Source organism: Amblyraja radiata, chromosome 10 (genome assembly GCF_010909765.2).
Source record: "Amblyraja radiata isolate CabotCenter1 chromosome 10, sAmbRad1.1.pri, whole genome shotgun sequence".
Classification (NCBI taxonomy): Eukaryota; Metazoa; Chordata; class Chondrichthyes; order Rajiformes; family Rajidae; genus Amblyraja; species Amblyraja radiata.
Genome location: NC_045965.1, coordinates 16181405 through 16206217, shown reverse-complemented (window position 1 = coordinate 16206217; position 24813 = coordinate 16181405). Strand labels below are relative to the sequence as shown.

The following is a 24813-nucleotide window of genomic DNA, read 5'->3' as shown; positions in this document are numbered from 1 at the left end:
TGTCTCCTGCTCTGAGGAGAGGAGCATTCATGGTCCATTTCAGTCTGACCAAAGTTAGAATCTCATTTAGGCCCACTGGAAGGGCCATGTCAGCACAGGTATCCTCAGGGGCCTGCGGCAGCACCTGTTTTCAGGGCTGCCTACGAACCTCACTCTCAGTCGAGGGGAGTGTGAATGATCAGTAGGTAACTGATCTCGAATTTAAAGTATGAACATACTGAAGCACATGCATATGGCCTCAAGAGCCAGCAGTTGGCAGAATATCCGCATAGGCGACAACACACCCCACACCTCCATAGGGGGTAAGCGGTTCACTGAATCCGGTGGTAGCTTGAAAGCTGGGCACGGAAATACGATCAGAGTCGTTTTTCAAGGCAGACTCAAAATAATGGCCAGAATTGTCCTACAAGGCAGGCTCAGTATGATGAGGTTTTCAGACCAGACCCAAGCAGAGGCCGTGAGAAACATGGAATCCACACTCCTTACCAGTCCTACTCCCAATCAAGGACAGAAAAGGAATCCGCATCAGGGGCCTTTGGGCTTACCACAAGACCACCGGTAGCCATGGAGGTAGGTGGGTATGGGTTTACTGAAACAAGGGATTGTGGAGCAGTTACATGTTTGTAATTTATTCTTGTGTTCTTGTTCAAAATGACAATAACATGAAATTTCAGAACTGGTTTTATTTTTTTTTTAAACAAATAATAACGTGATAATTTTACTGCACAACATACACAGGTTCCAAGCAGACTTGGAACTCGGACTGGAATTGTCTTCGAGGCAGGCCCAGTAATTTTGGGCAGGATTGCCATTCAGGACACGTGACAGATGGAGGATGTCACTTCATCCAGGTTTAACTCATTTGTGCAGTATAGACTTTTAGAAACAGTAATTTTGTTACGGTCTAACTACTGTTTTATAGGAGCTTCCTATAAAATGGTCACATGGCATGCATCGACCTCAAAGATGCATACTATTCGGTGTCTATTCACTAAGAATAGGAGATATTTGAAGTTTAACTGGATGGTATGGATCTGCTAAATGGGTTGACATCAGCTTCTAGACTATTGACAAAACTACGGAAACCAATTCTGGGTCTACAAAGGTCTCAGAACCACATAGTAATGGCATATTTGGACAATTTCATTTTGGAATCACCAAGAATTGGCAGAAGCATCAGTCAAAGCAAACCAAAACCCTGTTTGATAGAATTGGTTACCTCATCCATCCAGTTAAATCAAAATTGACACCTACAAGGGTAATTGATTACCTAGAATTTACTATCAAAAACAGTAAATATGTTGGTGACTTTGCCTAGGGCAAACGACTATATTAATCAAGCCTGCTATGACCTGATAGTCAAATACTAGCCATCTATCAGGCAAACAGCGAGTGTAATTGGCAAATAGTAGCCGCATTTCCAGCAGTACGTACGGGCCTTTGCATTACCAGAATTACAGCGAGCAAAGGAACGAACACTCAGATTCCATGCAGGCAAAATTGGCAAAACTATGGATTGCCAGCAGAGGCCATTGTTGAATAACTACGGTGGATAACGAACGTGAGAAAGCTCAAAGTAAATTTGCTTGAAAGCCATCGAGGGTTCTTCAGACCTATGCTAGCGGCTAAGGATGGGGAGCCACTAACACAGTCTAGAGCTGTGGGGGCAGATGGAATGAGCAGGAGTCTGTAATTCCCCAACACATGGAATCAATTACCCAGAATTGTTGGGGGCACAATTTGGACTCAAGGGGTTCTGTAGCAATATGCAACCGGTGCTTGTTCAAATTCAGATTGATAACACCACTGCGGTGGCACATATCCACTAACAAGGGTGGTGTAAAATCTGCATCTTACGATAGATTGTCGGACCTCATTTGGCACTGGTGTATCAAGAGGAATATTTGGTAAATCTACGAGGTAGATATAACACGGTGACAGATGCTGGATCACGGATGTTTAATAACAACACAGAATGGATGTTGAGTCAGGCAGTATTTAACAAAATAACTACACGATTTGGCATACCAGATTTTGATCTATTTGCATCTAGACTAAACCATCAGTTACCCAGATATGTGTCCTGCAAGCAGGATCCAGGAACAGTGGATGCTTTCTCCCTCAATTGGGGAGGATTGTTTATGCATGCTTTCCGCAAATTTGTCTCACAAACCGATGCTTGACCAAAATCAAGCAAGACTAAGCCACAGGCATATTGGTAGTGCCAGACGCCCCTGGTCCCCAAAAATTTTGGGAACTATAGTCCAGCCAGTTATGGCTGTACCCAAGAGCAGGGACCTCCTAGTGAACCCAGTTACAGGGAGTAATCATCCACTACACGAACGTATTAACTTGTTGGTCTGCAGATTCTGAGGAGGCCATTTCAAGGCATAATAATAATAATAATGGATGAGATTTATATAGCGCCTTTCTAATACTCAAGGCGCTTTACATCGCATTATTCATTCACTCCCCAGTCACACTCGGTGGTGGTAAGCTACTTCTGTAGCCACAGCTGCCCTGGGGCAGACTGACGGAAGCGTGGCTGCCAATCTGCGCCTAAGGCCCCTCCGACCACCACCAATCACTCACACACATTCACACACAGGCATAGGACTGTCCGAACAAATACAACACAGTTCGGATAACAGATGTCTTGGAGTTTCCTATCAACTCTGTACTATAACTATAAACAAAGTTATAGTGCAATCAATAGTGCCAGAGGCGCACTTTCCTCCTATCTGATGCTGCAAGCAGGGCACGGGTCGATAGGAACGCACCCCTTTACAACAAAATTCATGAAGAGAATTTACAATCTAATACCTCTAAGACCAAGGTACACGGACACATGGGATGTGAGCGTGGTACTAACCCTACTTTGACAGTGGGGACCGCCTATAACTAACCCTGAAGGTGGTATGCTGACCAGAGTCCAGACACTGCAAAAGCTACGGTTGGACCACATGACCACCAATATGAACAACATAACATTCGTAATCAGGAACCTGATATAAACATAGCAGGCCAGGAATGCCAGGGATGGAGATCCAGTTCTTGGCATATCCAGAGGACCTACGGTTGTGTGTGTGGTAACATACTAACACCACTATCTGAGAGTTACGGAGAACCACAGAGGCTCAGAACAGACCAGAAGGTGTCAACACAAACCATCTCCAGATGGTCAAAGGGGGTAATGGCGGTAACAGAGTGAACGTTCATATGGTTAAATCTCACTCCACCAGGGCTGCATCTACGTCGGCAGCAAGAGCAATGGACGTGCCTCTTGACAACATCCTAGTGGCTGCAGGATGGACGAATGAAATAACGGTCCACCGGTTTTATAACAAACCTATTACCGGACTGGGGGTGTTTGCACGTACCATTTTAAGTTCTGTCCCTTAGTTTACCCCCAAGGTTGGGAGGGGAAACTAGTTTTAAAAAACTTTTCTTTCATTTAAAGCATCAGTATCCTTACTTAACTACGTAATGTCTGAATGCTTTAATGATTACACGCATCCATGGTCAATCCATTCAGTGTGTGACGCCTGGATTCGTAACCGGCGTAAAATCACAGAGCTTTGAAATGTTCACGTAGTCACTCACGTGACTCCGAAGTAAAATAGTAAGATTAAACGAGAACTTACCAGTTTGAAGTTTGATCTTGATTTTATAAGGAGTTACGATGAGCGATTACGTGCCCACCGCTCCCACCCTCATATTATCAAGGTCACATGGAAGTTCTAGTTTCTTCAATCTTACTATTCTCAGGTCTTCTTTTTATCTGTGATTTAACACCGCTGCTTTGAAGATTGACGCGCACGCAGACGGACGGCCCTTCTTCACGTAATCGCTCATCGTAACTCCTCATAAAATCAAGATCAAACTTCAAACTGGTAAGTTCTTGTTTAATCTTACTATTTTGGTGTTGAACTGTGCACAAGCACTTGCTCTGAAGGTGTAAATTGGACAGAACACCTTTTGGTGGATGCTGTTAACCGCCCGAAGGCGCGCCGGATGAAGGGACTGGGAACCCACCGGAAGGTTAGTCAGTCGGTGGGATTGGGAGGTGTGCTGGAGAAGTCGGACATGAAGAGCAAGACATTGTGACAGCTTGACTTCCCCCACCCCCTGCAAGACGTTCAGGCTTGCAGCCCTATTTGCCTCCACAAACCACGCAAACCACCAGTAGAGCGGCAGCCCCTCATGGACATACACCCGGGCCTAGACCCGACCCCCGATGTCCCCTGCGACCTGGGCCTAGACCCGACCCCCGGTGCCCCCTGCGACTTCGTGCTCCCCCAGATGACCCAGCACACCTGCTCCACCCCACACACTGCAATGTGTAGGATAGAACCGGTACAACTGAGGGAAGTCACAGGGAGCACCAGAGGCCAGGATCAAACCCGGGTTCACAGCGCCATGAGGTAATGGCTCAACCAGTGACCTACACAACCCAGAGAAGCAACCATACCACAAACCTGTACGTCTCCGCAACAATGCGGTAGGAAACCCGAGCACCCGGACAAAATCCAAGTTGCCATAGTGAGCACCCGAGGTTACGATCGAACTTTGGTCTGAAGCTGTAAGGTAGCAAGTCTACCACAGAGCCACTGTGCCGTCCCAAAGTATTGTGTGTTCTTTACTACTTATTGTGTAGTGTATGTTTATTGGTTGTTTTTCCAATAGTACTGTCCACATTAACCCCCCTCATTCAGTTAGCGGACAATCAGTAATAATGTACACCATCTCCCCCCTCATGTCGGCCATTATAGCAAGGGGTTACTGTATTTAAAAATGTGGTTCTTTATATTTAGTTGCAAACTTTTTAACTAAGATGGTATAGTGAGGATTTGAACCGTGTCCCTGAAAGAATATTAAATGATGTTTGAGGAATTGATTTTTTAAATGTGAATTTATTCTGGACTAGTAGGCCCCTAAAGCAAATCTGATTTTTAAATCAATTCAGAGTTAAATTTTTCTTGAGAAACTAGGGAAGAAATTGTTAATCCTGGCTGAAACCGAGCAGCCATAGTACCCAAACTTTAAAAAGGACTCATGTATTGCTAGGCCATTTTGGTCAAGTCTGGTGTGCTCTGTAGAAATGGGACAAACTTCTAAATGGTGCCAGTGAGTCTGGGGCCCAGATAAGTGTAGCATATTCCATTGACAGATGGATCAGATTTCTGCAGAGGACATCCTAGGAAATGTAAATTGCATGGTTTATTGGATAAATGCAAACTAAGTGTACTTATTGTAAATAATGCTGCGAGACAGTTATCCTGTTACTTGTTGATTGGTTGAAATGTTAAGCCCTGTCTGGTTTGTTTGAATCCCAGGGTAAATGTTGCATGATTCAAGATTCTGTTAGCTTCTTCTGGAAGCTTCTCCTGCAACAATGTAAGGAGATTCTGTAATTGGCCTGTGTAACTGTCAATAATATATTGTTGTAATTTGTTATGTTTGATTGGATTGTAAATATACCACCCCTCTGTAGTTCGGCCCCTCAAGGTTCGGGGACCTATAAAAGGCAGCTCCCACGAGGCCCTTTGTCGATCTTCTGGAAGAGCGATTGGGACTGCGTGACCTTTTGGAGGATTTCTGCTTGCACGAGGCTAAAGGGTTTGGCCAGGCAGACACAAGGATCAAACCTGCAGTGGTTTAGGTATCGTATAGGGTAATTTGTTGTGCTATCCAAAAATAAAGATTAGTTGTTCCAGTGTTTGAATCAGTGGTTTATTGACTGAACTAGACTGGGGGAAGCTTAGAAAGAGCTTATTTACAACATTGTACACTCATTCTACATTATAAGCAAGTCAGTCACTAAAAGTTGCAAGTTTTCTTGCCCTGTTCAACAAAAGCCCAACCTATGTGGCTGGATACATTGATAAATGCATGTATTAATTTAGTGACTTTACATTGCAGCACATCTGGATCATGGTTAAAGTTCCTAAAGAGAATAGGGGAGACCAAGGTTTATAATTCTATGTTACGTAGATCAGATGAAGGCTGGGCATCAAAGGTAGTTCTAATCCAAAGAACCATGCACCTCTGACTGGTTTGTGCTGTGTATACCAGTTTGACAAATTCTCTCAAAGCGGGGCTATAGGACAGATCATTTTTTCTTACAAAAACAGAGTGACTTAATATATGGTACCAGTTTTAGCCATCCAGAACTATGGACTAAAAGTTTAGAAATTATAATGGCTGAAATAGCTTTTGTGTTTGGTTAGTACGGACAAGATGTGCAGAATGGCCTCCACCAATGCCCATCTTTGTCTATGAAATTGCTTTCTTTGCTCTCCAAACCATAAAAGGTCAAAATTCCTGCTAAATTCAGATAAATTGATTATTGATTTGATATAACTGTTAGCTAAAATCTCTTGTGGGCAAAATGCTGGAATCTCTAATCAAGGAAGAAATTGTTTGTTATTTAGAGAAGCTTAATGTAATCAACCAAAATCCACATTGTTTATGAAAGATAAATCTTGATTAATACATTTTAGTGATGTCTTGAGGATGTAAAAATCAGAGTTGATAGAGAGGACCCTGTGAATGTATATGTTCGAAATTTTCAGAAGACGTTTGACAAGGTGCAACATAAAAAAACCCGTGCACCAGATGAAAGCACAGAATATTAGGGGAAGTTTGTTAAATGGATAGAGTTGGAATGTGTCTTTTTCTGAAAGGATGCAACTAGTGAAGTGGACCAAAATAGTCCTTGAGATATGAATGACTTGGGAGAAGGGCTGAGTGCAAGTTATCTAAGTTTGTTGAACTTCTTCTTCTTCTTCTTCTTCTTCTTCTTGCGTATGGGGTACACAGCCTAAAGTTGTAGGACAACTTGTTCTATTTGAGCTTATTTGATTGTGCACGCCAGGTTGATTGCATTCGTTGAAACAGGGCGGACCACATGAAGTTTGCAATCTCCAACCCCAATTGTTGATGGTGCAAAAATATGCAGAGGGATGCCATGGGACAGCTGGACATAGATAGAGTGAGTGAGTGGGAAAAAACTAACACATGGAGTTTAATGTGTGAAGTTATGTACCATGGTTAGAAGAATGTAAAGGAAGACTATTATCCAAATGGAAAATTTATTGAAGATCTAGATATTCTTCAGCATTATTTGCAAAACATTAGCAGGTGAGATGAGCAAACAGTTAGAGCAGCAAATGAAATAAGTTTTATTGCAAAAGGGTTGTAGTTTAAAAATAGAGAAGTGTTCTTACAATTGTACTGGTGAGATCATACCTGGAGAACTGGGCATAATTTAGAATTCCTTATTTAAGAAAGCACATATTGGTATTCATGGAATGAGAGGGTTATCCAATCAAGATCCATTAAAAAAATAGATACATATTGTTTGGACAATGAAGGGTCTTATTGATGCAGCTTAGATACTTGGGGGCTTGACAGGGTAGATGGAAGATGTTTCCAGTAGTTGGAGAATCTCACATGAGGGAACACATTTACAAAATGAGGGAGCGGTCATTTAAAACTCAGGTGGACAGGAAGAACGACTCACAAAGAATTAAAGATCTCTGCAATTCCCTGTCCCAGAGTGTGGAGCTCGCTCGATGATTCAGGGTATGTAAAGACAAAATAAATACACTTTTGAAAGATCTGGAGGACCTTGAGGAAATAAGCACAGAAGAGTTGATGCCTCGGGTAGGTCAGGTGTGGTTACATTGAATGCTGGGGATGATCCGAAGGGCAAGGTCGGCAAATTCTGCTCCTATTTTCTTATATTATATTGTCTGCTCAGATGTATTCTTGCTTGCATTGCACTGCATTGTTGAAGGATGTGAATCTTTAATAAAATATACCCAAATCATATGGGCAACTCTGTCTCCTCCTCCAAAAGTTGGCTGACCCAACAAACTCAAAGAGGAAGGGTCATGACCCGAAATGTCACCTAATCCTTTCCCCCATAGATGCTGTCTGACCCACTGAGTTACTCCAGCTATTTGTGTCTATCTTCAATTTAAACCAGTATCTGCAGTTCCTTCCTACACAAACTCAGAATAGTTATGTGTCATTCCCGTGCCTCCTCACCTAATGTGATGAAAATAAATTTATATTCCTTTCCCCACTTAAATTTATCTAATTTACTCTAAATAAAAATCCAACCTTGATTAACATGCCAGCTTTGCACAGAAGGGACTCGCATTAATTACTATATTTTACTGACCAACACAAGGCCTTCCGACACCCTGAGATCTGTAACCTCGCGGACAAACACAACGGTAGCTCCCTTGAGTGTTCTCACAGATCTGGTTGTAACGGCACTGATGGGTGCCATCTTTACACTCATTGATATCTGCAGACAAAGAAACAATGAAAACTGCATTAATGTGCAACATATGATATCAAGCTGCATCTTTATTGATGGAGAACGGTGCAATGTTTGCTTCACTTGGAAATGAAAAGTGCACAAAATAGTTATTTTAAACAAATATCCTAAACTAAACTACACTTAATTGAAAAAGTACAAATGATGAATGTTGGGACTCAATATCTGCACATAGCAAAATTATTTTTAGCACTATATTTTAATCATGCGTAATGCACACTACTTAGAGAAAGGAATTATTTTCTTTGTGCAGAACGTAACTGCAGTTTGTGCAGTGAACATAACAGTTGTTTCTCTACAGCATAAAATGGTTTCCAGTCCTGTTATAAAATGGTAAGTGCATGAGTGTTACATGATTTATTGCCAGCTTTATTGATACAGTTGATTACAGTTAGTGTGACCATGTGTTTCTTTCTTTTTATGTTTGTTCACATTTAACCATGCCTCTCATTGTTTATATCAACAGACTAATAATAGCACATCTACCATCCTCTTCTCCATCTCTTCTCCAATCAAAATACAGGCAGGAAAGAGTTTAGATTCTATCCTTGAACATGCTGTACGAGTCTAGCTGCAATTGCTTGTTGAAATACTGTTGGCATGTGCAGTTAGGGACAGTCCTCAACTTTGAGCATTGAGAATATTCTTGAAAGGATGTTTCACCAAAGAGTTGCTTAATGGTGAGATTTTATGGGTCAAGACCACAGCAAAATTCCCCTGGCCCCACAAACATTTGTAGCTGGCTTCTTGAGGCAAAGCTGTGCATGATGCTGTGTCAGCATGTTAACTACATTTTTAAGAGAGTTATCTTCTTTTTGGTGCTGGGGCTCTTGGGATGATGAGCACCGCAGGGGGTGTAAATGGTCCATCTGATGGGGGAGTGCTTAATGCATTACTACAACTAGTTCCTCCTCAGGGGTGGAGCTGTTTAAATTTAACCTCTCTGATCTTGATTGAATTTACTGCGTTGCTTCATATCTCAGAGAGGTTTTTGATGTTGCATCCCGGTTCAAGGTAATTGAATATTATAATTCCTTGAGGCATTGATGGTTCTGAGACGCTACTGAACGTAATATTTGATTTCATAACCTTTCCAAACAAATCTCAACATCTTTTAATAATGAGAGAGAAACCATGAATGACAGATCTACTTAAGTTCAAACTAAATAAATCCAGTTCCCACATCTGTTAGGGCAGAAAAGGTATAGCCCTCCTTACTCCAAACTACAATGAACCCTTAGAAAACAAAAACAAAAAACAAGCTGCCCTGAACTTACCAATACAACTTTCATTTTCAGCTTTGGTCATTCCACTTGGACACAGATCAATGCACCTGAATCCCCCTCGGCTGTTCTTGCATTGTTGATCTGGACGGCATACATTTTGTCTGCACTCATTGATATCTAAGCAGTAAAATCAGATCATACTTAGTAGTCTTGCATTTTTAAATTACAGGAGATTTTTCCAGATAACTATTATTTTGCATTATGTGATTCACAGCTTTATAAATGTGCTTATTTCTGTCTTATCGTCATCATGATGGCTTCTTTTGCAGCTTGCTGACAAATTGGAATACTAATTTTTAACATTAGATTAACTATTACTGTAAACACCCGATTCATACAATCTGAAATCCAAGATCATCTTTAATCAGCATTCAAACTAAAGCGGTACAGCAGATTGTTAGTTGTCAGAACTTCATAACTGCTTCCAAGACTGAGCAGTACAGGAAGTAGGTGTTAATATAAATCGTACAGTAGGGTAGGGATAGTGATGCTATTCTACTATGATTGGTTGTCATGCATAAACCAATCTACATCCTTCCCCTTAAAGAGTGTGAATAGTGAGCACACATATCATAAGAATTAAACATAATCGCCATATCTATCAGGCGGTTTACTAATAAAAGCTTCAAGGCCAAACTTGATACTGGTGCAAAAGTGAATGTAATGTCTGTAAACCTTTACAACAGGATAAGAAATAATGAGGTCCTGATTAAAGAAATAATGAGGTTCTGATTAAATGAACCCTGATTGTTAAATGTAAAGTTTCCCAAGCCTTTCCTTTGTACTTACCTATACATCTTCTACCTCTTAGCTGATAACCTCGATTGCATACACACCGGTAGCTCCCAATGACGTTTAGACAGCGATGTTGACAGGGATTAGATTCATGGCATTCGTTGATATCTGGCACAAAGAGAAAATATACTGTATTAAAGCTTGCTTACTTCACTTTTGCCAAGGCTACATTTCTGTTGTACAAAATAACACACATACATTGTCATATAATAATTCCCCAAACATATCCTGCAAAATAGTAAGGGAAAAAAATAATGTTTGTGCTGTCAGAGTTCACATCCTCTGCATTAAGTAGTTGACTCAGCTGGGAACTTCTCAGTACACCAACCTGCATGTAATTTGGATGCTGTCTTAATGTAACTAAACAGAACTAATTTTATACTGAAAATCTGAATTATAATGAAGAACAACACAATGGTATGGTTTTTTTCTCAAATCAGAAGGGATAGGGTAGAGGAAAATTGATTCAACTTGGCAAAGCTACTCCTTCCACCTTTACTCCCTGAGTGTTGAATGGGAAGGTTGTCTATTTAGATTATTTCCTGAGATCCAAGTGAAATAATAGTTTGAGATATATTTTAGCATGGAATGTTTATTGTGGTTACATTTAGTCTCTCCACCTTCCTTTCAACCTCACATGAAGTAAATCGCAGAAGGTTGTGAATATCCCTCCGGGCTTGTTTCAAGGGATGTAAAGTGACTGGAAAGACATTAATACCTTGGCAACTTAAACCCTCAGGAGTCCGCCTAAAACCAATGCTGCACCTTACTACGCAGTGATATGATCCAATGGTATTTTCGCAGTCTTGGCCTGCATGACAAATACGACCACTTAAAGCACACTCATCAATATCTGAAAAAACAAGACCAGTATTAGTGGTTTACATTTTAACAGTGACTTACAGAGGGCCCAGTTTTCCTGTCCAGGGCACCAGGTGTAAATTTGTTTATCATTGGCAGTGCTAAATAGATGCAGAAGCATAGTTGATCTTTGCATCCCACGTCTAATATACAATTTCTGGTTAAAATGTGAGCAAATACTGGGGAAGAACGACAGTGGGAAATCAATAATGTAATGTCCATTTAATGTTTTGAGGCAAACATGCCATTCTACCCCTTGGGATTTTATTGACCATCAACTATTGTTTCCCCCATGTATCTAAAAAAGCTTTGCCATTTAATTTTGGCTCTGAAATGTTCATAATCTATCTTTACATTTCAAACAGTAACCAGAGGCTACTTTGAGCAATTGAATGCTTTCCCCATATTGCTCCTTCAAACAGCACAGCTATTACGTTATTGGTAAAATTCTAGCCACAATGTAAGTAATTAAAGGACTATAATTATTTTCATTCTGCCTTGGAATGCACATCTTATCCCTGAGCTCAAGACCATTTGTTACTTCCCTGTTAAATCATTCTCAGCGATGGGTACTGGCAATATATCAGACAATCCCAACATTGCTATGGTGGACATAAGATACTGATGGAGTTTTTAAAAGAGCAGAAATTCCATAAAGCCCATATGAAATCTGAAAGGCCTGCCCAAGAACACACTGCAAGCAGCAAGTGCTGAGTTTAAATTGAAGAGAGAGAGATTAACCACAAAGTTGTGCCTTCCATAGGAGGACCACTGGGCCTTTGCAAGCACATATCAAAGACTAACACCGCCATCCAGATTGTGACTGGTAACTTGATGATGATATTGGCAGATCTCACAAAGGATTACCGAAGAGAAGGAAACCTCTGAGTTTTGAAGCTCTGTTTACTGCATCCATTTCTACAATGTTTATTATCCTTTATTATGAATTTAGGATGGGATTGTGTAGAAGAATAAACCATGACCACTTTTAAGAATAATTAACTTACACAGCGCCCATATTGTAGCTAATAAAGAATGGATCTTTTGAGATGGAATTTTATGTATTACAGTGCCCTTCATAATATTTGGGACAAAGACCCATCATTTATTTATTTGCCTCAGTACTCCACAATTTGAGATTTGTAATAGAAACATTCACATGTGGTTAAAGTGCACATTGTCAGATTTAATTAAAGGGTATTTTTATACATTTTATTTTCACCATGTAGAAATTACAGCTGTGTTTAGACATTGTCTCCCCCATTTCAGGGCACCTTAATGTTTGGGACACATGGCTTCACAGGTGTTTGTAATTGCTCAGGTGTGTTTAATTGCCTCCTTAATGCAGGTATAAGAGAGCTCTCAGCACCTAGTCTTTCCTCCAGTCTTTCCATCACCTTTGGAAACTTTTATTGCTGTTTATCAACATGAGGACCAAAGTTGTGCCAATGAAAGTCAAATAAGCCATTATGAGACTGAGAAACAAACATAAAACTGTTAGAGACATCATCTAAACCTTAGGCTTACCAAAATCAACTGTTTGTAACATAATTAAGAAGAAAGAAAGCACTGGTGAGCTTACTAATCGCAAAGGGACTGGCAGGCCAAGGAAGACCTCCACAGGTGATGACAGAAGAATTCTCTCTATAATAAAGAAAAATCCCAAACACCTGTCCAACAGATCAGAAACACTCTTCAGGAGTCAGGTGTGGATTTGTCAATGACCACTGTCTGCAGAAGACTTCATGAACAGAAATACAGAGGCTACACTGCAAGATGCAAACCACTGGTTAGCCGTTACAATAGGATGGCCTGGTTACAGCCAAGAAGTACTTAAAAGAGCAACCACAGTTCTGGAAAAAGGTCTTGTGGACAGATGAGAAGAAGATTAACTTATATCAGAGTGATGGTAAGATCAAAGTAAGGAAGAGTGAAGGAACTGTCCAAGATCCAAAGCATACCACCTCATCTGTGAAACACGGTGGTGGGGGGTGTTGTGGCCTGGGCATGTATGGCTGCTGAAGGTACTGGCTCACTTATCTTCATTTATGATACAACTGCTGATGGCAGTAGCATATTGATTTCTGAAGTGTATAGACACATGCTATCTGCTCAAGTTCAAATATATGCCTCAAAACTCATTGGTTGTCGGTTCATTCTCCAGCAAGATAATGATCCCAAACATACTGCTAAAGCGACAAAGGAGTTTTTCAAAGCTAAAAAATGGTCATTTTGTGATTTGCCAAGTCAATCACTTAATCTGAACCCAATTGAGCATGCATTTTATATTCTGAAGAGAAAACTGAAGGGGACTAGCCCCCAAGTCAAGCATATGCTAAAGATGGCTGCAATACAGGCCTGGCAGAGCATCACCAGAGAAGACACCCAGCAACTGGTGATGTCCATGACTTCAAGCAGTCATTGCATGCAAAGGATATGCATGCAAAATGTATAAAAATGGCCTTTATTAAAATCTGACAATGTGCACTTTAACCACATGTGATTTTTCCATTATAAATCTCAAATTGTGGAGTACAGAGGTAAATAAATAAATGATGGGTCTTTGTCTCAAACATTGTGGAGGGCACTGTATGTATCTCATTAACCACTAAATTGAAACCAATTCCACTGTGAGCCTTATTAAAGTACACAAGGATTCAAGAGTCAAACGAAATAATAAAGAAGTTGCTCTTGTGTTCAATGAATTTTGCTAGTTTAAAACAAAGTATTATTTAAGAATTCATTCTGGTTTTACTGTTGAACACTGATTGGAATTTTGTCCAGCAGAAATCTAGTTTACCTTGACAAGTTCTTCCATCTGCAGAAATGCTGAGACCAGTTGGGCAGGAACAGTAGTATGTCCCCATTGCATTGTGGCATATATGAGAACAGGAATTATGGATGGAACACTCATCTTCATCTGTGTGGAATAACATTTGTATCATTTGTTTTATTAAAGCATCTTTGTCCAACAAAATAATCTAGTTCATCAGTGAACAATAATATTCAACCCACCTGAGCAATAGGGCCTAGCTGAATCCAAAGCAAAACCGCCTGGACACTGATTACTATGGTCACCTGCATGAAAGAAATAATGTTTAGTTTTGGAGAACACTCGACTTAACTACTTCTCGGGAATAAGATACATTAGGAACCTGAGTGGCAACTTCTTTACACAAAGGGTGCTGGGTATATGGAATGAGCTGCCAGAGGAGGTTGTTGAGGCAAGATACAAGATAGATTTATTCATCACATGTGCCAGATGGCACAGTGAAATGAAATTCCCATACAGCCATACAATTTAAAAAGGGACACAACACACTATAGGGTTTGACATGAAACATCCCCACACAGCAGAATCAAAGTTTCCCACTGTGTGGGAAGGCACCAAGGTCAGTCTCTTCCTCCATTGTTCCCCGTGGTCAGGGCCTCCCCAAGCCCTCCGCAGTTGCCGCTACGGGCGGCCCGATGTTCAGGACCGTTCGCCGGGGTGTTGTAAGTCCGACGTCGGGGCTGCGGGCCGTCCTCAGCGGCGTGGACACCAGAGTCGGCGACTTCCAAAGTCCGCAGGCCACGCCGGGTGGAGACTGCTGCTGGCGGCCCTCTGCAAGGCGCCCCAGGACTCCACGATGATGGTCAGCGCCGCCCGCGTTGGAAGCTCTCCGCACCAGAGCTCCACGATGTTGGAGCAACGGCTCAATGCTCCGGAGCTCCAAACGGCGACCCAGGTAGGCATCGCCCGCTCCGCGGTGACTCCAGCGCTGCGCCGCCGCTGTAGCAGCCCTGGTCCGGTTCCCAGTCCCCGGCAGGAAAGGCCGCTCCGATCCAGCTGGTAGGCCGCGAGGTGGGGGGCGAGGACGCGACTCGGAGAAATAGTCGCGTCCCCGCCAGGAAGAGACTGGGAAACGGTTTCCCCCTTACCCTGCCCCCCTCCCCCACATAGAAAAGTAAATGTTTCCCCCCAAAACAGACATTGGACTAACTAAAAATTTAAAAAAAGATAGAAATACAGACAGGCTGTAGGTAGAGGCTGCTGCCAGTGCAGCGTCCCTAGTGGACAGGTACAATCACAACGTTTACAATAATTTGGAAAGGTACATGGACAGGACAGGTTTAGAAGACAGGCAGATGCGACCAGTGTAGATGGGACATGTTGGTTGGCGTGGGCAGGAAGGGTCAGCATTTCCATGCAGTATGTCTCCATGATTTAATACTATGTACATGTACACTTAAATCCTTTTGCTCTACAACACTCCCCAAACTGGGAAGTTTCCCAAAGCTGGGGAAAAAATAAAAACTGTATGCCAAGAAAGAGGAAAATATTAAGTGAGACATTTATGACTTTGGGCCGGATTACAAAATATGAACACCGTAACAATTTTTTATAACAAAAGAGCATCGGGTTGAACCGAACTTTGAAATATATGAAGGACTACATTGTTATAACACATCACTACAATTCCAAATAAATGGAAGGACCTCTTTTTGTTTAAAAATAACCTGCTTTCCGTTACATTACCTTTTCCAATGATGGCATGGATCTTGTACTCCAGAATTTCATCTAGTGGTCTATATGTTGCCTCAATGGCAGTAGCTTGGAGTGTCTCCACAAGAAATGGCATTTGGCCTAGATTATGATTGTAAGTGATGGTGTGATTCCAAGAATATGGTACACTGGCATCATCTACTGTAAACATTCTGGTGGAGTAGGCATAAATCTGGCCTGGTCCTGTCTGAACATAGTCCTCCGAGTAGTCCTGAACATACCACAGAATTGAATGCACAAATTATGTTTGAGTACGTATATTACAGCAAAGATTTTCATAAAGGTTGCTGATGAACAAACACAGATTCATTGATTTTGCTACCAGTATCATTACATCATAAAGCCCAGAATGTGGTGAAAAAAATAATGCACAAGATAAATAGACAGTTAATAATTTACAAATTAGTTCAAAAGTTGAATTATAAATCATCACAAATTGCTGGCAAGTTTTACAAGGTAAAGTTTGTAACATTCTTTTAATGATACATTTTAATCGTTTTCATTCACTCAAACAGAAACTTGGAGTCTCAGATTAAGTTTTTGTTGAGAGATTTCAATTAGCGTTCCTTTCAGTCTTTTTTTTCTATTTATCCAGGTTTTCTATCTCTCCATTTCTCTTGTATTTGATTTAACACCGATTTCACCACTGTAATACTCTCTTCAATACCCCATCCATTACTCAATTCTTCAGTCATTTGTCCCATTATTTACTGAATGCCCAGCAGCCATCATGCTATTGATTAACTTGAACTGGCGACAACTGAAAACACTTTTTTTGAAAAGGTATTTACAAAGATAATAATGATGAAGGAGATGCTGCTCCCAGATATCTGAGCCAATGTTGAAACACTGTTATAATAATGAAATGGGGTTTAAGATAGACAGGTACACACTTGGCTGTTTCAGATAATATATTTTTTGGTCATTAGAGATAAGAAATGTATGTGAATCAGTTGAGATAATATGCATGCATTCCAATATTTATAGAAAATCTGTAAATGCACTCTTTATTCACATGCAACACAGCATTATCACGACTTAAAAGTAGAGATTATTTACAGATAATAGTTTTAAATGGATTTTATTTCCAACAAGATATTTTGCTTGAAATATTGTAAACTGCACCACAAAATGTAAAAGCATGATAGATTCTCACTACTGGGATAATAACGTCTATGAGAATATGCATGCACTTCAACCTAAGTTCCCTCTTATTCTAACATTATGGAGAATCATAACGTATTTCCAATTGTACCTTAACATTGAGGTTTACAGATGAGGGAAGTTGCAGCACAAATCCATTCACCACAATGTCCAGTAATAGTGCCCCATCTGAGTCCAGGCCTCTAGCAATGTGCGTCATTCGTAGTATCTCTCCTAGAAACCACAGCGACCAAACCAAAAAGAATTCTCACTAATGCAGCCCATGCTAGTGTTAATGCTTCATGATGTGGTAGTGAATTCAATGCTAAGAGGTTACAGGATGTAAATAAATCAGATCTGCTGTAAGCAAACTGTGAAATGGGAGCTGGTCCAGATTTCCAAGAACTTAATGGCATTTTTTTCATCTGCAAAATCAATTCACTGGTACTGATGAACAGCATCTTAAACTGTAATATAAACTGGGCCATTATTTTCGCATAGTTTAGTGAAATAGCATGGAAAAACCTCCGAGGGCCAACCAAATCCACTTGATCATCAATTACTAGATTCATACTAGTTCATTGTTATCCCACTTTCTCATCTACTCCCTACACACAGAGGCAATTTTACATAGGCGAATTAACCTACAAACCTGCATGTTTGCCGTCAGAAATGGACAATTCTCTTTTTATTTGTGATCCAAGGAGGCCTTTAAAAGTATGAAAGGTTTGGATAGAGTGGATACAGGGGGAATATGTCCACATGGAAGAGAAAATAGTCATCAAGAAATCCAAAAGAAGGTTTAGAATAGTTATCTATAGAATGAGTGGTGAAAGTGTGGAACCCACTGTACAAGGTGAAGTTGAGGTGAGAAATTTAGATGCATCAAAGAGAAAGCTAGACATACCCAAGAGACAGAAGAAAATAAAAGGTTACACTGAAAGATTTAACTGAGGAAGCTTAAATCAAGCATTAAAGTTGGGGTTGATTGGAATAAATGGCTGCTTTCTGCACCACATATTGTACGTGATCGGACGGAAGGAGCTGTTATTCAAGGCAAATTAAAAGGATGTATTGTTCTCAAAGGACACTGAGAAAAATATAATGGGTCTCAAATGTTGTGGGGCTATTCTTGGTCACGCTTTGTCTTGCTATTTCCATGGTAGGTCACTAAACTGGAAAGCCTCTTGTGGGATTTAAAGATCCATATATATGACTCGATTTAAAAATGTGCAAAATGTCTCATTAGAGCTACAAATGTCTTAATTCTTAAAATCAAAGCTCAACATAGCTGCAGGTCAGGTTGTAAATGATCATCTAGATTTGGTTGTGGCAAATGTGACCAAGAAACTCCACTTAATCTGGCCCCCACATTACATTTAAATCAGACATTAATTTTGGTCATGTATGAACTTAAGATTGTATTTGGTGTCGTGTTAAAATTAATTTTATTTCATTATCTCCGTTTTTTCATTAGAGGACTGATTTGGTTTCTTTTCTGGGTCATTATTCTATTAGTTAATATGCTCATCATTTTTTTTCTGTGCCATTTTGATTTAGCCATTAAACTCTTTCAAATAAATATCCTATTAAAGTAAAACAGATAGGAACGTAAAATAAGTATCATTGAAAGTAGTATAAAAGTAGGCATTAAACTTGCCAGTTGCAGAAAACTGAAATGTCCTCATAGTTACAGTTGAAAACAGTGAGGCAAAGATTGATAGAATATGGTCCAAACATTTAATTTAACACAAAATTTACCAATCAGTATAATTCAGTTTCCCATAGTTTGCGACTGAATCATTACCTCCTTATTAATTAAATAAAACACATGGTCAAATGATAAGAGTGTGATTAATTCTCCCAGTTAAGAACATTTGTATTGAAATAAAGCCAGGCATTATTGGCAGACAAATAAATTGTTCATGTATACTGAGCTGTTTCAACACATTTCAATTCATTTTAAATAGATCTGTTTATACCTTGATAGCAGCAAAGGACAAAATTACCTGCAAATTAACATAAACTATTTTGTGACATAGAAAACTTTTGCACATCTGTGTTTAATTGATAAATGTGTTCATCTAACATTCATATTAACATTTAAAGGGATAGACAACTATTCTGCACTGACCAGTGAGAAGAGAAGTCATTGACAGTGCACTCTGCAGTGGAAAGATGATCTACAGTGGAAAATGCTTCAAGAAAATGTTCTCTTTTTCCAAATTCATAGAAATATTTTTAATGCAGTCATGAACTTAGCAGATAAATGATTAATCTCCATCTTTATGCACAATAAAAAAATAAAAAAAATATTCAACTAACCAGTGGCAAACTCAACTTGTGTCTCCCGCCTGAAAACTCCCTTTGTTAGAGTGTATCCATTGAATGCTACCCCAATTTCCTTTGCAGTTGTCCAATAAATGGGATTTAAGATTGAAATGAGTTTCCTCATGGCAGGCCCTAAAAATACAGTGGAATATGTAACACAGATCAGCATAGTATAATATCACAACCACGCCAGTACCTATACTGTGCATACTATAAATTGTCACACACAGTGACCAGGGTCAAGAACGTGTTTTTAAAGGCAATTCATCAGGAAGAGCAAACTTCAAATCTTAGGACAGTTGTGCAGGAAGGGTCCTAATCCTGTTGCTGATAAAAGAATTGTAAAGTGAGGAGTGGTGTTGTTCACCACCATGTAAAATACATTATTAAATAACGAGGGTTTCCTCTTGCATGTTATTACTACAAAAAAGATAACAAGATTGTTAAATTGCAAGGTAACTACCCCTTTTCCTCCCATGTCTTGAAATCTTTTTATTCAGTTTCTTCCTCCTACTTCCAAAGATCAACATCTGTAATTTAATTTTATTCTGCAATTTTATTTGATTTTAGAGGTGAACATCACCTATACTGATTTCAAACTCAGCTTCTTCACATGAAGCCCACTGAACATCCCAGACCGTTCAGTTATGTTCATATCTGCAGAAGTTTCATTGATCAATAACACCAGTCACTTACCAATGCTTCTTGGCACATTGGAGATTTCTGCTTGTATATTTCGTGTCCCAGTTTCTGAACTCTCAAATATGGTGGCATTCAGCAAGGCAACACCAAATTCCACATTATTAATATTTCCTATAACGCTTCCCCTGGCACGCTGAGGACCACCTGAAAGGAAGGAACACAGTTGCTGCACATCACTTGCCGCACTAAAGCAAAACCTTAAAGGGCCTGTCCCACTTGGGCAACCTAAGCTGCGAGTTTAGAAGAGTTTGCCCTGGACTCAAACTGGCAGAATGGTCGACACAAGGTCCTAGGAGGTTGTCCGAGGTGGCTGGAACTCTCCTTCTTGCTCGAGGGAGGTTCCTGCCTCCTCGTGGCCTCAGCTAGGTCGTGGAAAAAGTTTCAGGATATTGTATCGGCATAGGTCATTTTCACTCGTAGCGCAGTGGAGTGGGGTTGCCATTTACTTACAGGCACTCGAGGGCAGCCGTAGGCCATCTCCTTCGCTGACCAGCTATTTTGATAGGCTCATTGAAGTGTCACAACCTAGGAAGTCCTACCGGTAGGTAAAATGCCCTCTAAACTTTATTGAACTTCTTAAAAGTGTCTCCACTCCTTCCCTCCCCCCTTCTCTCCCCTTCTCCCCCTCCCCCTGCACTCTCTAAAGGACTTAAGGGCCTGTCCCACTTTCACGAGATAATTCACGACCTCTGCCGAGTTTGCCCTTGACTCATACTCATAGCATGGTCGTCACGAGGTCGTAGGAGGTCATAGCAGGTCGTGATGCTAGTCGTAGGTACTCGTGGTATCAAGTAGGTCCGGCCTTTTTTTCAACATGATGAAAAATGTCCATGACTAAAAAAGGTCGTGAATTAGGTCGTGAAAGCGGGACACGGCCTTTAAGGTGCACCGTGGCAGCCGTTTACCTTCCTCTTCATCGCGCAGACAGCGCTCCTCTGATTTCTCTGGCCCCTACCTTCGTGATGTGTGTGTGTGTGCGTGTGTGTGTGTGTGTGTGTGTGTGTGCGCGTGTGTGCGGTCGGTAGATGCAGCTCGCGGTTCGGTCGATCCAGCTCGCGGTTTCAACGCAGCCGGTCGATCCAGCTCGAGGCTTTCCAGGAGAGTGCCCTCGAACTTGAAGGTCGAAGACACTCTTTTGGACTCGCGGAATAGGTCACCCAAGTAGGACAGGCCCTTAAGGCACAGACTAAAATCTGTTGGTTGTACATTTAATCAAATTTGCAAAGGCTGATAAGCAACAATTCGAGAATTTCATAGGATTATATGCAAAAAAAAACGTCCTTGGTTGAAATGCATTGCACAATAATGTTATTAGGTCTAAATAGTCACTGTACATTTCAGAATTGTGTGGAACTTAATCTTACAAAGACCATTATGGTCTTACAAAAATCATAATCTTAATTATGCTCTTATTTTTAAATCAAACCTTTCTTTGACCAGGTTTGTGATCAGTCACGCACCAGTGGCTTCTCTTGCGATTCATTATCAAGTTGTATTTGACATTCACTCCTGTGCATTTCCTTTAGACTATTTAATCATGTTAAACGTGCTATTTAAATACAACCAACCTCTCCAACCCCATTTCACAACCCCACAAAGGAAACCGCAGGTGGAGGAGAGAAAGTAAATGATTGGGTGAAGAACTCAGTCAGGGCTGGTTGACAATGTAGGTCAAAGAAACTTTTGGAAAATTGATTTAACATTCAGAGTAAATCCAACAGAGGCATTTCAGTAAATGCTTCTGTTGTAGAAATGAAAGCACAGGAGCAGGTTGTTTGTCCTGAATTAATTTCCACAATGACATTGCATATCCAATGGCAAAGAAATACCAACCTCAGTAGCCTCTTAAAAGTGGTTGTAGTTATCTCATGAAAACCGTACCAACTTCAATGCTACAGTTTCCTTGACCATTCAATGAAGCAGCTTACAAACCTGGACAAGTTTGCGTTTTACACCTGGAGACCTGAGAACTATCTCCTGGGCATGAGCGGCCTCCATTCAATGGCACTGGATTGTTACACAAACGGAGTCTCTTCTGTTCTCCACCTCCACATGTTGCTGAACAATCATTCCATGCTTGCCAAGGACCCCAGTTTCCATCCACTTTAGGAGAAATAAGAAAGATAATTAAGAATGGCGATTATTAGCATATTTCTTGGTGATCATTGCGGAACAGGGGTTGTTTTTACAGCAGCATTAACTCCACATATGATTCACATCCAAGTGGTTTTTAGAGCTCTTTTACAGTTACTCTTCTCTCATTTGCACTAAAGGAGAATGGAAATAATATAACCTAGTACCTAGGCTCTGAATACTTCTGAGAGGGCCCTCTAATGTCAGAGTGAGTCTTAAATGAGCAGTAGCTGCTCACCAGTCCGTGTGAAGGTCTGCAGGACACATGACCCTTGTGTTGCTTCTGAAACATCTGAATACCTGGTTTTGTCTTGGGAATTTGGAAGATACACCCCTTGGCATGTAGTATCTGTACGAGTCCATATGCTGTGAGAGGTTTTGTTCCATAATGGGTACATCCAGCAGGCTAGAGCTGGATCTGATTACTGATTCATATTGATGTGCTGAAAGGTTAAATATTAAAGCAGCTCTATAAAGAGCAGGGGAGTAAAGCTCTGTAGCCATAGTTCTCCCTGGGGTTATATCTATTTTCTTAGGGACAGTAGAAATTTGTGGAGTTTGGCATACTCTGCAATTTTGGACAAACATCTTGTGCAATCTGCCTCAAGTGACTGTGGTATGCGTCTCAATGGAAAAAGCAACACATCGCAAAGAAAATCCTCACACAGTCACCACAATATCCCTTTCACTGTATCAAGAACTATTGCAACTTTTATTGCTACGGTGGTGCTAGTTCTGATGCTGCATCTTGTGCCATATTTACATCTCATACCACTATGCTCAAATCTGTATATTGTTACCACAGCACTTCTGAAATAAAAACAGGAAATGCTGGAGACAGTCAGCGAGTCAAACAGCCTCTGTGGAAGGAGAAACAGAATCAGTGCTTCAGTTCCAAGACCCGACATTAGAACTGGGAAAAAGAGATTTGACCAGCAGGCTAGGATGTACAACTAGTGAGTGAAAAACTGAGCCAAAATCACAGATAGGTGACAGGCAGGAATGGCCAGTTCTGATACTGATGGAAAGATATAAAGCAAGTTACCTGGTTGAAGTTTGTTTTTGAGTTATTGACAAGTGAAACTAATTTAATTTCTCTTTTTTAAAGCCTTAAAATACTAATGTAAAAATGATCAACTGACCTGGGCAAATATCGGAGTTACAGCGGTGAATCTGTGTGTCAGCTCCAGCACAGGCCCTTCCACCGCTTGCTGGCCGGGGATTGTCACAGGTACGATAGCTTCGCATTTGGCCTCCATTGCATGTTCGACTGCAGGTTCCCCAACTGCTCCATGGACCCCAATTCCCATGTACTGGCAAACATTATTAGCATTATTAATAACGCTGTGACTTGCAACATAAGTATACAGAGAACAAGACAAGTTCGAGCCCTGCTGAACTGCAATCTAATTTATTTTTGTTATTATCCTGTTATTTACAAATTACATCTATTATTCTGTATAAACTTATATATGAGATTGTGAGTTAATAGATTTCAAAATTTTATCTGTGGAAAACGAGTCAACAAATCCACAAGTGTGAAGATGACACTTTCAAAATGAATTTCTTAAGCGGGGAGGTGAAGCTCTTGGAATGGTCCTTTGGGCAAAGGTAGTAAAGATGATGCATACATATATTCTTCTTTCATTTGCATTTGTCTTCTAATGTAGCCAATAGAGAGTAAAATAACAATGGAGTGTAGAAGAGACTTAGTAAATAACCTCAACTGACTGAAGGTGTATGATGTGTAAGTGAGAAACTGAACCATAGACATTAAATCCATGTGTAGGAAAGAACTGCAGATGCTGGTTTAAATCGAAGGTAGACACAAAATGCTGGAGTAACTCAGCGGGACAGGCAGCATCTCTGGAGAAGGAATGGGTGATGTTTTGGACCCAAAACGTCACCCATTCCTTCTCTTCAGAGATGCTGCCTGTCCTGCTGAGTTACTCTAGCATTTTGTGTCTACCGCCATTAAATCCATGATCTCGTCTGTCCAATAAAGGATAGATACGCTGCATCTGAGAGTTATTTTAACTGCCTTTTATCTGACTGTGTATCTATGTATATGCTATGTGATATAGCTTGGTTCCAATAAACACAGCAGTAGATTATTTACTCAACATCGTAATTAATACAGATGAGCACTACATTATAATTATTTTGAGGTCAGAAGATATTTAACAATCATGCAAACATGAAGAAACCTCCAACCACAGTAACCATTGAGAGGAAGATATTCTACTTAGAGTCATAGAGTGATACAGTGTGGAAACAGGCCCTTTGGCCCAACTTGCCAACACCGGCCAACATGTCTCAGCTACACTAGTCCCACCTGCTTGCGTTTGGTCCATATCCCTCCAAACGTGTCCTCTCCATGTACCTGTATAACTGTTTCTTAAACGTTGAGATAGTCCCAGCCTCAACTACCTCCTCTGGCAGCTTGTTCTATACACCCACCACCCTTTGTGTGGAAAAAGCCAGCCCTCAAATTCCTATTAATTTTTTTCCCCTTCAACTTATGTCCTCTGGTCCTCTATTCCCCCACTCTCGGCAAGAGATTCTGTGCATCTACCCGATCTAATCCTCTCATGATTTTAGACACCTCTATAAGATCACCCCTCATCCTCCTGCGCTCCAAGGAATAAAGTCCCAGCCCACAA

General features: G+C 40.7%; 1 protein-coding gene across 2 annotated transcripts in view; it reads right to left on the bottom strand.

The window, feature by feature from the left end:
* The window catches only part of hmcn1 (hemicentin 1), a 402484-nt gene that overhangs the window by 16019 nt on the left and 361652 nt on the right, over positions 1-24813 (bottom strand). For both annotated transcript variants that reach the window (XM_033028175.1, XM_033028176.1), the window contains exons 92-103: positions 23293-23463; positions 21950-22120; positions 20012-20161; positions 19310-19447; positions 17097-17218; positions 15815-16052; positions 14311-14373; positions 14096-14215; positions 11153-11287; positions 10429-10542; positions 9631-9756; positions 8192-8320 (exon numbers count right to left, since the gene is read on the bottom strand). In XM_033028175.1, the coding sequence (XP_032884066.1) occupies positions 8192-8320; positions 9631-9756; positions 10429-10542; positions 11153-11287; positions 14096-14215; positions 14311-14373; positions 15815-16052; positions 17097-17218; positions 19310-19447; positions 20012-20161; positions 21950-22120; positions 23293-23463 (1677 nt within the window). The remainder of the gene's footprint in view (positions 1-8191; positions 8321-9630; positions 9757-10428; positions 10543-11152; positions 11288-14095; positions 14216-14310; positions 14374-15814; positions 16053-17096; positions 17219-19309; positions 19448-20011; positions 20162-21949; positions 22121-23292; positions 23464-24813) is intronic.